This window comes from Thermobia domestica, chromosome 15 (assembly GCF_964235325.1).
Source record: "Thermobia domestica chromosome 15, izTheDome1.hap1.1, whole genome shotgun sequence".
Taxonomy (NCBI): Eukaryota; Metazoa; Arthropoda; class Insecta; order Zygentoma; family Lepismatidae; genus Thermobia; species Thermobia domestica.
The window spans coordinates 46,327,605-46,346,881 of record NC_137468.1 but is presented as its reverse complement, the minus strand read 5'-3'; the positions used below and the strand labels follow the sequence as shown (position 1 = coordinate 46,346,881).

The 19,277-nt window shown below is 35.7% G+C and overlaps 1 protein-coding gene across 1 annotated transcript; it reads right to left on the bottom strand.

Annotated features, from left to right (window-relative positions):
• Positions 1 to 1,047: 1,047 nt before the first annotated feature.
• On the bottom strand, positions 1,048 to 4,173 carry LOC145671477 (uncharacterized). Its single transcript, XM_081740670.1, has 2 exons — positions 3,625 to 4,173; positions 1,048 to 2,433 (listed from the first exon to the last, which is right to left on the bottom strand). Exons 1-2 carry the CDS (start codon positions 4,171 to 4,173, stop codon positions 1,048 to 1,050), a joined length of 1,935 nt encoding a protein of 644 aa, XP_081596796.1.
• Between the last annotated feature and the right edge of the window lie 15,104 nt (positions 4,174 to 19,277).

Genomic DNA, 19,277 nt, shown 5'->3' with positions numbered 1-19,277 from the left:
AGCTCTATCTGAAGTCGCAGAAGAGGTCAGCCAAAAATCCGTATGACGAACAAGCGAAAAGGACGGGGTAAAAAGGTGTGAGGTAAACAAGGTGGGAACCACTGATTCAGTACAGCTAATCAATCATGGCAATGAACAGAAAATTACGTGTCGGAACATAAGGAAGTCTTATTTAGCATAGATGATACGATTCATTTGTAAGACATGAGTACTCGTTTCATAGAAATGTGAACTAATTCCAGTACGAAATTTTCTTGGAGAAGAAGTCAAATCTTACAGATATTGTGTAAAAATTAACGCTCTTTATACAAAGAACACGTTGTTGATGTATGAAGGGGTGATATGTTTATGTACTTTATTTACAAATCACACATATCACATCCAAAGCTAATGAACTGTATGATTAAACCCATTTTACTGATTCACCCAGATATCAGGAGGAACGAGAAATAAGACTTGACGAATATTTTAGATGTTACTTGCTTCAATTCTCATTTAAAGGTACATGTGTTAATATGATAAATATAACATGCTTTGTTCATATGTTAATATACTGATATAATACTTAAATATTAGTACAATGAATTACTTATCTTAACATCTTTCTGCAGTAATCGTTGCTTGCTGCTAGCTAAACCACATGTTGCTTGCTAACCATCATACTTTGTCTTCGATCACACATAAACTGAGTAACACTCTAAAACACTGTTAAGAACATGTGAATCTTGTATATTAATGAACATGAGTATTTCTCTAAAACCTATGAATAAATATGCTTTTCTGAAACTATTAATGAATATGCTTGTCTAGTTGAACTTCGAAGCACATTGTCGAATGCACAGACCCACTTGAATAGCACACTGAAGGCACTGTTGCCAGCCAATACAAAACACAACTCACTAAAAACTCACCAAAAAATCACTAAAAGAAACACAAAGAATTCACTAAACCACTAAACTATATACAAAAAATGAAACTAATATGAATAAAAATAATGCACATATGCAAGCTTATCCATCCTCCCCCTCCTTGATTGGACACAATCAATTAATATTCTAGGGGCAAAGGAATTAATTTAGCAACACTGCGCCGAAAAATGCCACTTTTACACTTCACAGTTGCCACTCGCACTAAATTATCACTGCCCGGATGAACTTCTTCAATCACACCTAACTTCCACACTTGAGGAGGAACATTGTCTTCTTTTAACAATACGACCATGCCCGGTTGTAGATTAGGCTGAGTTGACTTCCATTTTCTTCTTTGTTGTAACTGGTTGAGGTAATCCCTTGACCAACGTTTCCAAATATGCTGCTTCATTTGTTGAATCCGTTGCCATCTGCCTAGTCTGCTGATAGATACGTCCAGTAGATCTGGTTCCGGAAGGCTGAGAAGTGTAGCTCCCATCAAAAAATGTCCTGGACTGAGATACATTGGATCTGTAGGATCGTTGGAAATGGCTGTCAATGGTCTTGAATTTAGAATGGCTTCAATTTGAATAAGTAACGTGTTCAACTCTTCGTATGTCAGACTTGCTGTTCCTGCTACACGCCGTAGGTGGTACTTCATGGATTTTATTGAACTTTCCCATGAGCCCATGTGAGGAGATCTGGCAGGAATGAATTTCCATTCTAAACCTTCTTGAGCTGAGTATTTCAGGATGTCCTTTCTGTTAGTCTTGGATTCAAAAAATTGTTGCAATTCTCGATTGGCGCCAACAAAGTTTGAACCATTGTCGCTACAGATAGATAAGCATTTTCCTCGCCTAGCAATAAATCTCTTCAATGCTGCGATGAAGGCTTGAGAACTTAAGTCTGAAACTATTTCTATGTGAACTGCTCTAGTGGCTAAACAGATGAACAACGCTGCATAGACTTTCATTTGAATTTTGCTGCGAATTGTGGGCTTGACATAAAAGAATCCTGCATAGTCCACTCCCACATGTACAAATGGTCTTGCTTCATTTACTCTCTCCTTGGGTAAGTGTCCCATTAACTGTGATGAACTTGTTGATCTCCACTTGAAACAAACCAAACAATTGTGTACTATTGCCTTGACCATCTTCTTAGCTCTTGGAATCCAATATCTGGTACGCAAAGATGCAATAAGAAGCTGTGGTCCTGCATGAAGCAAACTTTTATGTTCTTCTTTGACTATCAGGTGGGTGAAATGATGTCCTGCAGGTAAGATGAATTGATGCTTGTTGTCGTACTCCAAGTTTGAATGTTCCAATCTTCCTCCTACTCTTAGCATTCCTTCCGTGTCCAGAAATGGAAAAAGATCCTTGATTGGGCTCTTTGTTGAAACTTCCATTTGTTGCTGCAAGTTCAATATTTCTTGATGATAGGTAGTATATTGTACTATCTTGATACATCTGTGTAACGCTAAACGCAGTTCCGAAGCGTCAAGACTATCGGTTTTTCTTTCTGATTTCTTGGAAAGACAATTATGTTTGAATCGCAAACAATATGCTACTACTCTCAACATTTTGTTTAACGATGAATATCTTTTCATAAAGCTTGTTTCATGGACTGCCACCAAACTTATCATGACTTTCTTCTCTTCTGGAATATTAGCTGGCTCATTTTGTTCTTGACATGGCCATTCCGCTGTGTGAAGAAACTCTGGACCATGCCACCACTCTCGAGACTGAATAAGAGTGTTGGGATCCGCTCCTCGACTAACTATGTCTGCCGCATTTTCTTTACTAGGTACGTGATGCCATTGATTGATTGATGTGATTCTCTGAATTTGAGCCACCCTGTTGGATACAAATGTCTTCCAACGATTGGGAGGTGATTTGATCCATGACAAAACTATCGTCGAGTCTGTCCACAGGTGTATACCACTGACCTCTATATTCAATATGGATAGCGTTTTGTCTATTAGCTTCGAAAGTAACAGTGCTCCACATAATTCCAATCTAGGCAAAGTTTGCTTCTTCAGTGGTGCAACCTTCGACTTTGAACAAAGTAAATTGACTTCAATGTTTCCTTGATCGTCTGTAGCCCTGATGTACACTACTGCTCCAAAATTTTCTTCACTTGCATCGCAAAAACCATGTAATTGTATTTCCTTAACGTTCTCCGAAGACATTACGTTTCTTGTAATTTGTATCTTCGCCATCGCAGGTAACCAAGACATTAATTGATTCCACTCAACTTGTAGGACTGTGTCTAATGGGTCATTCCAATCCATCCCTGTCTTCCACAACTTCTGTAAGAAATTCTTGTATTTGATGACAATTGGAGCGATTAGACCTAATGGATCGAAGATAGATGACACTATGCTGACGACTTGTCTTTTTGTCATTGCAACATTACTTTCTACTGCAGTTCCGTGTTTACAAATTTTGTTCGAAATTATAAGTTTGTCTGTTAATGGAATCCATGCTATTCCTAAAGTCTTAACACCGTCTTGCTGACCAAGTATGATTGGCTGTTGTTTTTCCCTGAAGTCTTCAGGAACTCCTTGAAGTACTTCTTCTTTGTTAGAACTCCATTTACAAAGCTTGAAACCTGCTCTGCTTAAAATATTAATAAGATCCTTCTGTAGTTCTAAGGCCTTTGACACGTTTGGTACTGATTTTAACACATCATCAATGTAGAAATTGTGTTTTATTACTTCTGCCGCTTCTGGAAATTCTTTGGAATTTTCCTCCGCTATTTGCTTCAGACATCTTGTTGCCAAGAAGGATGCTGACGAAGTCCCGTACGTCACTGTTTGTAACTCATACGACTGGATCGGTTCTTCTACTGAGTTTCTCCAAAGAATGCGTTGTAAACACTTGTCCTCATCATGAATTAATATTTGGCGGTACATTTTCTCTAAGTCTGCTGTAAATGCAACTGGATACAACCGAAACCTTAAAATAATGGAGTACAAGTCATCTTGAACAATTGGCCCAACTTGAAGAATGTCATTCAATGATTTGCCATTAGATGTTTTTGCACTTGCATCAAAAACCACTCTTAATTTAGTTGTTGTACTGTCCATCTTGAATACAGGATGATGTGGAAGATAACAACTGCTGTTGCTGTTCACGTCTTCTTCTGCAACTTTTCGCATGTGACCCAAACTTAAATACTCATCCATGAAGGCGGCATATTGTTTATGAAACTCAGGATTTTGTAGCAATCTTCTTTCAAGCTGCTTAAATCTTTGTAGTGCCATGTTATAAGACTCTCCTAAAGCTGCATTCTCTTCCTTCTTTGGTAATTTGACAATAAATCTTCCATCTCCATTTCTGGTTGTATTTTTTAAAAAATGCTTCTCACAATTTTCTTCTTCCGGCGTGTAAATCTTAGTCTGAAGATCTTCGAGTTCCCAGAATTTTCTCAATTGTGTATCCAAGTCTGTCTCCATCTGAGCAAAACATGAAATTACCGACTGGTTGGCTTCTTCGGGTATTGAAGGCATATTTCCGACGACAACGTATCCTAGCTTCGTTTCCTGCAAAACTGGATAATGTCCTTTTCTAGTCTTCTGGCCTGACTCGAGGAGACTGTAGAATAACCCCGCACCTATAAGCATGTCCACTGACGACGAGCGATTAAAATTTGGATCGGCTAAGCAAATATCCTTTGGCAAGTTCCAATTACTGTAATCGATATCCTTAGAAGGTATGCAACCTGTAATGTTTGGCAATACTAAACAATCGACCACTGCATTAAAATCACATGTTCTTGAATAAATATGAACTTCAACACTGTACTGAGCTTCGGAGGTTACAGAATTGATACCTCTAATGGGAACACGATTTTTCGTTTTCTTGAGACCTAATCTATGAACTAAAGCTTCGCTTACAAAATTCGATTGAGACGCTGCATCTAATAACACTCTGCATTGTTGAAAACGACCTTTAGTGTCTGTTACGTTAACTAACGCTGTTGCTAATAAGACTTGCTGACCATAATTAATCTTAAATGAGCAATAAGAGTCCTGTGGTTGAACCTTAACCTGATTCTGTTCCTTAACTTTAGGTACATTAGTATTATTGTTTGTTTTGCTTGAACTGTCTTTGTTAGTAGCCTCCTGAGTAGTATCTTCATGCAACAGTGTATTATGCTTAAAATTACATTTCTTACAAGTACTTGATTTGCATGCCTTTACTTGATGTTTATTACCTAAGCAATTAAAACATAGTTTATTTTGCTTCACGAGCTCCTTTCTTTGATTAATGTTAGCACTCAGAAATTCTGGGCAACGAAAAACAGCATGCGTTTCTTTGCTACGGCAAATATTACATGCATTTGGAAGCACAGTAACAAACGAACTCACTTGACTGTTATTCTTTCTTTTTGCTTTGGAATCTACACTTTTGTTGTCATAAGTACTTTCAGATTGAGTAGGACGAATGTTTTCTAACATTTGACAACGACCTTCTAAAAATGAAAATAATTCCGATAACGATGGAAAGGAGTCACTACTTTGCTCAGCTTCCCATTCCCTTTTGCTTGTGGAATCAAGTTTTTCTACTAAATGCTGTGTTAGTAGTACGTCATGCAAAGGTTTGTCCAAATTCAATGCTTCAAGGGCTTGAAAATTACTGCGAGCAGTATTTACAAATTGTCTAATGTCTTTAGCGTTTTCTTTCATTACTGGCTTGATATTGAGCAACCCTCGTACATACGTCGAAGCTATCAACCGTTTGTTTTCGTAGCGTTCAACAAGAAGCTTCCATGCGATTTCGTAATTAACTTCTACTGTAGGCAGATTTGCTATTAATGTAAACGCTTCTCCCTTGAGTGATGTGCGCAAATATTGAAACTTACAAACTGTACTTAATGATTCGTTATTGTGAATAAGGGAAATGAAAATGTCCTTAAAGGGCGACCACTCCTCGTATTTACCACAAAATGTGGGCAAGGAAATTTTAGGCAATTGTACTGAACTACTACTAGAATTTCCAGTTTTGTTATTTGCTGTCCCTGAATCCGTTTTTTGTTCAAAACTATCAATAAATTCTTGTAACTTAACCTTTGAATCATAATACAGTTCCTCGAATGTAATTCTGTGCGATTCTTGTTCACCCGTCTCATCCAAGAGCTCTATTTCTGACTGTATCTCATCAAACTTAATAAAAACCCCTTCAAGTGCAACTAGCCTTGTTCTTGCTTCTTGTATGCTAGGTTTATTTTCATTCTGTAGTTTTTGAAGAAATGTCTGTATTCTTGTTGCCTGACCTTTGACCGAAGCACGTTTCTTAATTAATTGACCCAACTGCACTTCTGCCATTGTTTCAGTCCTTCTTTTTTAACTACACAAACCGCTGACAATATATTTTTCTTTTTTTTTCTTTTTTTTTCTGAGTGACCTACAAACGTGTAACCTTGAATTCAGCTGGGTTGAATGCACACACACACCAATTTAATGATATGAACAGTTCTGTCTTGCCTATGACAGCCAGCACCCACACAAACACACACGAGAACAAAAATTCAAAGTCACGTTTCTCGTTCAGATATCCGGCCCGGAGGACCAAAAAAAAATGTTGATGTATGAAGGGGTGATATGTTTATGTACTTTATTTACAAATCACACATATCACATCCAAAGCTAATGAACTGTATGATTAAACCCATTTTACTGATTCACCCAGATATCAGGAGGAACGAGAAATAAGACTTGACGAATATTTTAGATGTTACTTGCTTCAATTCTCATTTAAAGGTACATGTGTTAATATGATAAATATAACATGCTTTGTTCATATGTTAATATACTGATATAATACTTAAATATTAGTACAATGAATTACTTATCTTAACATCTTTCTGCAGTAATCGTTGCTTGCTGCTAGCTAAACCACATGTTGCTTGCTAACCATCATACTTTGTCTTCGATCACACATAAACTGAGTAACACTCTAAAACACTGTTAAGAACATGTGAATCTTGTATATTAATGAACATGAGTATTTCTCTAAAACCTATGAATAAATATGCTTTTCTGAAACTATTAATGAATATGCTTGTCTAGTTGAACTTCGAAGCACATTGTCGAATGCACAGACCCACTTGAATAGCACACTGAAGGCACTGTTGCCAGCCAATACAAAACACAACTCACTAAAAACTCACCAAAAAATCACTAAAAGAAACACAAAGAATTCACTAAACCACTAAACTATATACAAAAAATGAAACTAATATGAATAAAAATAATGCACATATGCAAGCTTATCCACACGTTACCATCAGTAATGCATAGAGTTGTCAAACTAACTCTGTAGGTAAATAATACGCTATTTCGTTATGCCTCGTGGAGAATCTTAATTGTCGCGGAAAAATGCATTACATGGGTTTGTCATGTAGATGGGGAGCTCCTCCGTGGCTAAGCGGTTAGCATACGCGCCTTTGGCGTGGAAGGCCCGGGTTTGATTCCCGGCGGGAGCTCATGTGGTTCGAATTCCACGTTAATCAGTAGGTCCACGTCTCATATAGCGTCGCTGCTGAACGGAACGTTAAACTCAACTCAATTCATGTAGATGGGGTCTCTCAGAGCATAGGTTACGCCAATGAGATTATTTGGGGAGATATAATTTGCCATTGAGAATGGTATACCCAAACCGGAAAATGGTAAATTATGGGGAGAAAGGTAACTTCCAGAGATAGAAGAACAAATTTAGGGATAGAAAGGTCAATTAGAAGAAGTATGGTAAATATTGGGGGGGGAGAGGAACATTTGAGGGGGGAAATTGTAAATTTTGAGTGAAGAGAAGTAAATTTAGGGGGGAAAGGCAAGTTTTGGGGGAATGAAAGATTAAATTGAAAGGGTTATTAAGAAACAATTTAATTTTATGCGCGACTTTCTGTTTAATGTCTATTTGCAAAAGCAGCAAATATGGACATGTTTATGGGTGCCGGTGCAGTCGTTGTGTGCCCACATTTAGCAGATAAGGCATTATTCTTACAATTTCTCCCGGTTTTCGCCTGAACATTATGTCGCAGAATAAACACATTCCTTCATTATCGGGATTTTTACTCTTGTTTGGTGATTCTAAAATAAATTTCTCGGAACCGATGTCTGATTCACATGATTCTTTATCTGAATCTTCAAGAAGCTTTCTTTTTATTCCTGTTTTCTTTTAGCTTGAATTTTCTTAGTAGGCTGTTGATCATTTTCTTTTACCTTTCAGTTCCTTTCTCTTGAGCTGACCCTGATCATTTTCTCTTTTTTTCACCAGCCAACGTTTGTAATGTGAGCCTCCAGAAGCCAAGCACTTCTGCAGGCTCATATTACAACCCCTCACCATATTGAAATTGAAACACTCACAATAAATCTTTATACGTTACCAAATTAAATAGTGTCAACACGAAAACAATCCTTCGAACATGCTTTATCCACTGTAACAATATACTAGGATGAATTTAAATTATTAAACACCATAATTAAAAGTAAAACACTGACTCAAAGATTTACAGATCGAGAAAACGAAAACAACGCGTTCACTCACGAAATACAATCCATAACTAAACAAGAACACTTTGGTGGTAAAAGGCATTACTAAACTATTAGTTCAAGTTACCACTGTCAGGTTGAAAGCGCTGTTTGAGGGGGCTCATAATACACGAATGCTTCATAATATTATATTTACCTATAATAATAATAATAATAATAATAATAATAATAATAATAATAATAATAATAATAATAATAATAAGAAGAAGAAGAAGAAGAAGAAGGTCCCGAAAATTTTCTGGCTGCTGGTTTTGGACAGAAGAAATCATTACCCTCAAGGTTTTGTATTCAAACCAATCTCCGAGAGCATCTCAACGTGTATGAGATATGTTATTTCTGCTGTTAGTTACAAGAAATAGACATAACTCTTAAAGCAGCAATAGAAACATATTTAAAAAAAGACTTACAAATATGTAATATGATTATATGTCATAACCATGTTATGTACTGTTCTCTAGCTGCTATGATTGTGTGTGTATGCCAGCTGTATTGTTTTTAGTTGTGTTTATGTACTCAGTGGGTATTTACTTTCTCTTGTTTTATAAGTTTTTTTGTTAGGCGTGAGTTCTAATTTTGCTTTTTTTCTTAACTGTATCCCCTTTTGGATTTTTGTTGCGGTATTTTATTTTTATTTTATGTCCTTCGTTTTTATTCTTGTTTTGTGTATGGTGAATGAGGATATCACCACTAGTTATGGTTATGCCTCTAACATGAGTTTATAAATTGTAGTTGAGGCTTTTTGGATAGCTTCTGTGATTGTCTTCTGTCTCTTTGTTCTGGGACAATTATAAGGGTGGTGGTAACCCACGCCACGATTATGTGCGTTGCTCCCGCTATTGCTTTTTATATTTGCTGTTCTATTGTGTCATACAATGTATTTTCTGGTATGTGCTGTTTGTGTGCTAAATATTCTTCTGAATTGCATGGGTGGTTAGTGTCTTTCTGGCTTGAGAGTGGGTTTGTTCTGCGGCTCTTATAAAGCCCGATTGTGGCTTTCTTGGTTTTGTTGTTGAGAGTAATGATGTTTCGGTATTTTGGTTTGTTTGTATTCTAAGGGTTTGAAGCAGCTTCTACTTCCACTAGGATGGTCTTCTTCTTTGCATGTGGCACAGAATAAGTGGTTTATTGGATTGTGTCATCTGCCAGTGTTGCTGCCACTGTATCTGTAGCACGTCCTGGGGTTGGCACATCGGTACCTGATGTGTCCGTAGGAGTAACAATTCCAACACGGTTGTGATCTGGGCTTGCTTCTGGACGTTTTTACCTTAAGCCGTGAATAATGAGGCCACCAACTGTATTTAAATCTCTTGTGAACAGCCTGATCAGTGGGAGTGAGCCTATTCTGGATTTGATGCGTATAAGTTGCTTAACGATATCTTCTGCGTGCTAAGTTCACTGATAATCTCGTCTACGCTTACTTACGCGTCCCTTGATGACACAACTGTATGTGGTTTCGTGTCTTCTTATTTATGGTATTGCATGTTCCCTTTCTGATGGGCCATCATGTTGTGTGGTGGAGACGGTATCCTTGCCATATGGTTCACGTAAGTTCATTGGAGAGGCTAGTTGGCTATCTTTCTGTGAGTTATCTGGCTCTTCTTGCTTCGTGCTTTGCTGTGGAGTTTCTGATATTGTAGATTTGTTGTTTTGCTGTGTAGTGGAGCGTGTATCTTATTTTAGGAAAAGGTTGAGTATCTGTGGATACTTACTAAGGATGACTTTTTATCCGAAGTAACTGAGATCGATTAGTTTGGCGAAGTCATCGTAGGCTTTTTCTGTCTCCATATCCATACTAATTTCAATGCAGGTATTGTCTCTCTTCACATTTATAACGAAGACAAAAGGGCATTAGAAGTTCTCCACTATTACAAATTCGCCCGGAATTTCTTATGATGTTAGTATGTATATAATCGACAAAGACATGTATGTAGCAAATTTCATGTCAAAAGAGCAGTAAAAAAGAACAATAAAACTTTCTTGTCCATTTAGCAACATTTTGTTTTACTCATTCTAATTTTCGTATTTATATTTTTTTTCCTATGAAATTTATCACTATCAGTATTAAAAGTACCCTGCAAAATCATTATCAAATTATTTTCTTACAAGAAAATAGGTATAGATATGCGACAATCATTTTGGACATGAGTATATATAATAATCTGGACAAGAATGGGAGCCATCTCACGAACAGTGATCGTATTACAAAATATTTAATTATTTCGGGAAATCTTAATATTATACTATAAAGGACATCCGATCCTGCTACTAGTGAAAAGTGTCTGCGCTTGGATACATTTTTAATTGCGCTTTCTAAAGTCAATTGAGGACTGAGAATGCGAAGCAACCATTATGAATAAGTTGTAGAATACTTCCGTAAGTTTCAGCGTTCCAACTTAGAATTAAAATTGCAAATTAAAAACTTATCCAAAAAATTTGCACATTTATCATTAGTATAAGCGGTAGTTCGAACCCAAAATTTTGAGATCATTTTTCTCGTGACATTATGGAGAAATAAGTTTCAAAATAGTTAAATTGAATTCAACATTATCGCATATTCAGTGTACTACACCTAGTTCTCAAAGCTGTTTTTTTAAGCAGGTTTTATAAGTGTGTTTTTAAAATTAAACATTAATGAAGTACGAAGAAGAAGAAGAAATGGAGAGGTCGTTCAAAAATGGTTAAGTTCCGAGAAAAGTGCAAATTCATTCTGTAAAGCAGTAGTTCTCAAACTTTCCGATAACAGGGACCCCGTGTTTATTCGGAACATGATCTGCGAACTCCCTTGCAATACTATCTGAAGTTTCACGTGGTATTGAAAAAAAATACTAATTAGAGTTACCACTGACAAGAAAAAGTCATCAAGAGTAATGCAATAGATAATTTATTCTAAAGATACATGATTCTTTTCTATGAATGAAATTTCAATTGAAAATAACAATAAATTTCAAGACTGAAAATCAATGTCTTTTTTTTTTATTTTAAGGAAATCCACCTGATAAACAATGTTCTGAAGTGTAGGGTTACTAATATGAGGAATGATTTTTTTTTTCATAATTGCATCGAAATTTGGAAGAAGTTTTGTCACCATCAATCTTAGGTCCAATTCCACTTGAAGATGAAATCCATGAAATTCCGAGACGTCGTGCAGTTAATGTGCAACTGCTTTTGAAAAAGTGCCCTATCAAAGAAGGAATTTATCTCACTTGAAGTAGTCCTACATAACGGTTCACCGGTTTCAATTTACAAACGTAGGTATAATTTCTAATTGCTTTCTTTTTAACAACTAAATAATACTTCTTGCATAACATAGGTGAGTTACATTTTATTAAGTTACATTTCAATTTTTAGCCGTCGTGGACCCCACTTTTGGGAACTACTACTGTAGAGGATTGACAGAGGCTTTTGGAGATTTTTCCCACCTTATTTATTTTTGAACCGACAGACGAAAGGGTTCGCCTTTCTGAAGTCATCTGCGACGACCCATACCTTGAACACCAGACTTCACATTTTCCAGCAAAGGAAAATATTCAGGATTAACAACAACTATTATGGGACCACCGAAAAATCCTCGATGGGAGACAACCCGTCTTCGCAATAGACAAATCTCTGATTCTTTTATAACTTCTGGCGCTTCATCCTCTAGAAATCGAGATCGTTCTATGTCCCCTGATCAGCCTGCTTACACTGAAGCTCTTCAAAATCCACCGAAAGATCCAAAAATAACTTCAGACACTCACTCAGTTATTGACACCTCTACTGCAGCACTTATGGAAGGAATCGCTTCCAACTCCGGAATCATCTCCATACTTTTCACACAACTGGAGCCTACCGGTACTTTACATAACGTTAAAACATTCTATATGAAGCTGGTGCGTTATTGCAATCGTCTAGCTTTACAACAACTAATTAAAACTCAGAATGGTATCATTCTTAAGACCACAAATCCAAATCTCTATCAGCACCTCACCTATAAAGTCGACCCAGCAATCTTTAACACCAATTCAAATGTACAATTACTGAAATCTTCGAGTCACAAAACACCGCCTCCACCTAAACGTTCCCCGCTGCTTTAAGTTGAGATGCATGGTGTTGATCCCGCGATCACAGAGCAAGAAATTCTGGAGGAACTCAAGGCTGATGGGATTGATCCTTCGAGTGTTATTCGCATTGAAAATGCTACAGAGCGAATATACATGATTCGCTTACCTACTGATGACAAGACTCTCATCAACGGCCTATTTCAAAATGGGGTTTTCATATACCGTTGTCACCACAGAGTTGAGCCATCTCGAACACCACCACTTTTGTCTTTAGTTACGAAAACTGTCCCACTTATAACTCTTATCCAACTAATAAATGTACTCTACCGTCCATCTGTTCGCACAACCATATGAAACCATATGAAAAGTCCTGTTTCGTTTACCTTAATACACACACATACGACATGTTGTTTCAATTACCTATGTACACGAAGAGTTCTATTTCAGTTACCTCTGTGCACACTCATATACAAAGTTCTGGCTATGCCAATGGATGATTTCTGTATGATACTGTCCTTATGATCCATTTTGTTCTATAGAAAAAATCAAATGAAACAAGAAAAAGGGAGGTGGAACTCATGAGGACCTTTAAATTGTACTAATATATTAAATTTCACGCATTGCCTTCCCAAGAAAATTAAATATACTTTACATAAGCTTCATGAGTGAACAGTGAGACAAACTCGGGACTTGGCCATCCAAAATGGGCACTTGGCCATCTTGTAATTTTGGATAATTTAACGACTCTAAATTTTATTACTGTTCATAAAAATTTGGATAATTGGTATTTTCGTCGAATTTACACATCGTCAAACCGTTACTACGTCCGGTTCATTAGCGTTATCTTCACAGTTGGAGAGACTTTGAACATGACTGAAATGTTAAACGTTATTATTATTATTATTATTATTATTATTATTATTATTATTATTATTATTATTATTATTATTATTTACTACGTCCGGTTCATTAATGTTATTTTCACAGTTGGAGAGACTTTGAATTTCACTTAAATGTTAAACATCATTATTATTATTTTTACACAAAATCAGTGATTTCTTTATAGCTTAAATAATGCACAACTTGAGCATCTTCATCTACATTTGAAGGGTGTGAGGCAAGAACATCGTAAGCCGCAATTTTGCAATTGCTGTGTTTTTCAGCACCCGATAGAGGGCAGCGCATACCCTTCGTTTAATCTTATCCGTTTAATCCTTCATGTATAGTCTTATGTGAAAAATCTGCAGAATTGTGTAGCAATAAACATCTAATTTCTTAAGATAGTAAAAATTGTGGATTACCATGTTCTTGCCTCACACCCTTCATTTATCCAGTCTTTAAAATTTTCAAATGCTGAAAACTTATCCAATGTGAATACACATCATTCTTAACGATCAGAAATCCTCTTACAATTTCAATTGCATCAGTCTTATCTTTCCCGAGAAATTTTCGTCTTCTTCTTCTTCTTCTTTTTACTCTGAATTAATTTTAATTTTTCTTTTAATATATACTTATTTCTTTTAATGTTTGAAGTCACTGTTATCTCGACTGATGTCCAGGCAAACACAATCAAAGCTTGAAAATTTAGAAACGGAAAAGTTTTCAATATTGCGAAGACAGTAAATTCTTAATATGTACATGCAATTGATCTCGGTGACAAAAATGGAAATTTGAACTTGAATGTGCGTTTAAACCAGTTGGCAAGTTTAACTAAACTTCAGGGAGGGCGTTTTACTAACGTCTGCGATGATCTTAAGGCGCAATGTAACTTTAATTATTATATAGTATTGAAATTGAAGTCTCCAACCAGTCCTGTCAAGATAATATTAGTCTAGCTTAGCAATAAACAGATGAAATGTTTATAATAAAATATATAGTTTATAGTGTTTTTTAAATTGAATATATGTATACCTATATGTATGCAAGATATGTTAATTATGTTTGAGTTATGAGACGTATTTGACTATGAGACTTATTTGACTATAAAACTATGATCTTATTTGAAAATATTTTTATGAGAATTATTTTATATTAATTTAAATATAGTTGTAAATACTAACACTTTCATTAAAAAGTACGAGTTGCCATCTGTGAACCTAAATTTTAGAATTAGATCTAGAATTTGAAAACAAATGATGTCATTAATTTCGGTAACCTTAGTTTAGTTAAAACTTAAAGAGTTGTACAGTTGTTTGGCTATAAAACATGTGCACTTGTACCCTAACGTGCGGTCTTATCCAAATGAACTTCCACTAGTAATCGAACCAACCTCTCCCACGTCAAAAGCATTTACCTTCAGTGTAAAACCAGGAGTGGTTAGTAAGGAAATTTACCAAGTTGATTAAGGAAAATATATAGGCTAAGTGAGCATAAGTTTAAATTTTTTCAAACGAAAAGAAATGTAATATGTATGTAAAAAAAAAAAAAAAAAAGTTACAGCTACTCAACTACTTACTCATCAGTAGCGGTTAGTAGCCTGAGAAAAATATCAGTGGCAATACAAAACGCTTGTACACGCATACGGATATGCTTGCCGAAAAAGGTTTCGGTTTTCTCCAAAACCGGTTGTTTTTCGTGGAAACCGGTTTCAGTTTTTCCAAAACTTGTTCTACTTCTGACCATAATAGTGTTTCGTTGTTCTCCGGAAACCAATTCCGTGTCCACAGAAGTAGTTTTATGTGTTTTCCAAAACAGTTTTGGGTTTTTAGTTTTTACTAAAACTAGTGCGATTTTTGCCGAAGACGGTATTGGTTTCTTCTTATGAGAACTTACATATGTTTTAGATCTTCAAATCGGCTTAGTTTTCAATCAAAATTGGCTTGTTTTTACCAAGAACTACTTTTGAGTTTCGATGAAAACGGAACTGTTTTTTTGAGAAAACCGAACCGGTTTTGGAGAAAACGGAAACCGGTTTCGGCGAAATACTGAACCGTTTTTGGAGAAAACCGGTTTTGCCCATTCCTAATTCTGACCTCTAGTCAATAGACCGTGTGGCTAGCCCTACGACCAGACAGTCATAACAAAAGTTGGTCGTAAGTCGACTACTAACTGTAATAATAATAATAATAATAATAATAATAATAATAATAATAATAATAATAATAATAATAATAATAATAATAATTGACAGATTGATTGACTCAACAGCGAGGTTTTATAAGTTTAGTGTTTAATCCAAATCACTACTCGAGTTTATATCCGAGGCAAGGAATCCCTACGGGATCTGAATCCGCTAACCACGGATAAGACTACTACTACTACTACTACTACTACTACTACTACTACTACTACTACTACTACTAATAATAATAATAATAATAATAATAATAATAATAATAATAATAATAAATAATAATAATAATAATAATAATAATAATAATAATAATAATAATAACTGGAATTGGACCGCTTAGATGCCAAATGACCTAGCACTCCAAAACTGAAATTTTCTAGGAGTGAGATTTGATCTCCCATTGTCTCATGAACAATTTATGCATATTTCAGTTATATTTATAACTCAAAACCATAACTATGTAGTTTATGTTTTTATAATTTACTACTTACAAATATATCTTTAAAAAGGTACACATTTAGAGAAGTGTGAAAGTTAATCATTTTTTTCATTTTTTTGGAGTTAGGCCACATAACATCTAAGCGGTTCAACCAATTCAATTGAAAGATCGTCTGATACTTCATTACTACACACAGAGAGCCCAAAACGACTCAAAACAACACCAAAATGCATGTCTTCAGATTTGGACATACTTTAATGTGCACAAATGAATTGCCTTCTAATGGTGGACATAAGAAAATATGTCGATTTTTTTGACATTACGGATATGTCCGCCATGAGCATAAATAATGTGAGCAACTATAGTGTGTCAAAACGATCTACTGCCTTGTTTTTAATAGTTTTGACGGGTTAGTATGTTATGTATTGATCACTGGGGCAATGTTTGAGATGATACAATTGTACGTCAAAAACTTATACACATGCGCGGAAACGTGAGGCGGTTGTCGTTTGTCTCTTGTTATCAGTGTTACTAATGTAGCACTTTGTCGCTAGAAATTTTTAAGTATATTTTTTATCAAAAACAATTGGTTCATTTATCATTGTTAGAATAAAAATTTAGCACCTTTTAAATGTTGTCTAGTGACTAAACTAGCATTATTTCCACTAAAATTAATATTTCTAGCGTCTTCTTGCAGTGTGTTTAGTGAAAATATTATTCATATTGTTAGCAGTGTGTTTAGTATCATTACGACATGTGTGTGTGCCCTATTACGGACAGGTTTGATATATATTTTTATGCCATATGAATGTCTTGGGTCTCTGTGTGTATGGGAAATACATGTTGTGTATACATAATTCTAGTTGGGAAGCTAATGAAGAAGAGATCTTTGTTGAAAACAAATATTGGACAGTTTTTAACAATATTCTGTATGAATTAGTTTTCACAGAATAGAATCTAAGTGAAAAATTTTGTTTCTGCTGCGATAAATATTAGTGTCTTTTAGCCATAGATTTAGATGTTTCTCTATTACTGTTATTTTTTCTGAAATTAAATTATTTATATTGTTCCACTAAATCTATTTTAAAATGACACACATGATAACAATGTTGATATACAGGGTGTTTCTAAAGACTTCATCCGGTATCAAAATGTTATAGCATGAAAAAGAGAAAAATAATACAAATAAGCTACAAGTTGTAAAATAACTGTAGTTACATCTACTTTTCAGTTTACAGATTTTCAACCAGTTCCACCTCATAGTACACATCGAGTCGATAGTAAATTCTTTCCACACCTTAAACATTGACTGGGGTCGGTGTGAACAGCCAGGTAGCCAACCCAAAAACGTAGGGGGGCCGATCCAACTGTATTATAGTTCATCATCATATTATAGTTCATTTACAAGCCTACCATTAAAATTTTAGGGAGGCAGTCAAAATTTAGGGGGCCCTGACCCCCTAGAACCCCCCGTGGGTACGGACCTGCTTGTGAAGTGCCATTAACGTGCATCACTCATGCACACTAAGTGATCTCCCGCCAACAAAATAAATTTGAACAAACTCTATTTCAAATTGAAGCGATTTATTCAATACGATTGCAAGTTGCAACATTTTTTAAAAAATCGGATTAAGATTTTAAAAAATACCATATATACTGATCTACCATGTGTACAAAGTATGTTTAATGCATTACTTGTTCGTATAAGTTTAGCGTCCTTTTTCAGCACCTAAGGTATATTAGACGTAGAACTACAGTTTAAGGAAGAATTGGAACTGTCGTAACTCGTTCACTGTTCTATCACGGGGAATCGAACCTGTAATCTCGTACGCCGAAGGCACACACGCTAGCCACTAGACCACTGGGGGAAGGGCTAAATATTTTGTACAAGGATTAAAACTGACCGCCTTATCATTTCTAACCAGCTTAAAATATGACATATTTTGTTTTGCCTATTATTACGAAAGGAGAACCCCTTTGTTCTTCGTTGTCACGGAGCTAAATATTTGTTTGATTAAGAAATTATTTAATATTTAGTAGCAGGGATATACACAGCGAGTTGGGTCCTGGAAGTACGAACCTCCTTCGAAATCACGACTTTTCTGCATATTTAGTTTAATTTTAGTGGTATTTAAAAATAATATAATTTATTCTTATTGAATTTGTACTCCCCGAAATGCTTCGGGACCCCCACGAAATACATTCCTAACGTTCGTTTCTGCTTAGCAGAAATTGAAGAAAAACTTATAATCAAATTGCCTTAATTTAAGTGCAACATTACAATTAAACTTATACTAAATTATACATAAACTTGTAAATTATATAGTTCTGTCTTCCATTGGCAGATAAATAAAGGCAAATATTTCTAATATTCTATGGACAGTTCTGTTTTATCAAAAACATGAAAATTGAATATTGTTAATATCTTAATCGTGTTGCACAAATAAAATTCACCCTTGGTTAGAAATATTTTCCCTACAAATTGTTTTATATCGTTTTAAAGATTGTCATAGGTAGTAGTGCTTTTAATACAAAATACACATTGCCATCTGTGAAACTAATTATGTAAGGTTACCTCTATACTTGCCACGGAAATTTGTTATTTCTAATTGAGCCATCATTCACGGATGTGGAAGCTGACAAAACGTCAGGCACATCACTGTCTTCATCGTCTGAGAAGTCTTAAATATATTTTGTGAGTCTAATTTTAGGCAAAATATAATATCTGCGTTTGAATGATCATAATATGTATGGGATTCAGAGTCAGAAAGTCTATTTCCACACATTGTACCCCATTGACAATTTGCCGCCATCGATGGCGGACCGCCTCCTACTTCAGCGGCCAGGCCGCCAACACAGCCGATGTCAAGGCGGGATATGAGCGTTGCCCGCTTATGTCGTTTTGCAGCTTTTTCCCACTGGTGGTCCGCAAGCAACGATAGCAGCTGTTACCCTAAACTGCTCGCGATGCAGTATTGCGGCTATTTTGCATGGCGACCCGCCAGTGACGATAACAGCTTTGCCGCTAAAGAGCCTGATTGGAGAAATCGTCGTCTGGTTGCGCCTGTACGTTTGGTTCGCGTTCTTCATTTGTTACATAGTGATGCAGTGCGGGTGAACTCCTTCAAACCAGTGAAGCCATATCTAGCATCTTGGTGCTAGATCTAGCATAATCCACAAGCATTTAGCATCTAGCATCTTGACTTTAGCATCTTGGCCAAATCTAGCATAATTTCATTTTACCCTTTGTTAGAAAGAAAAA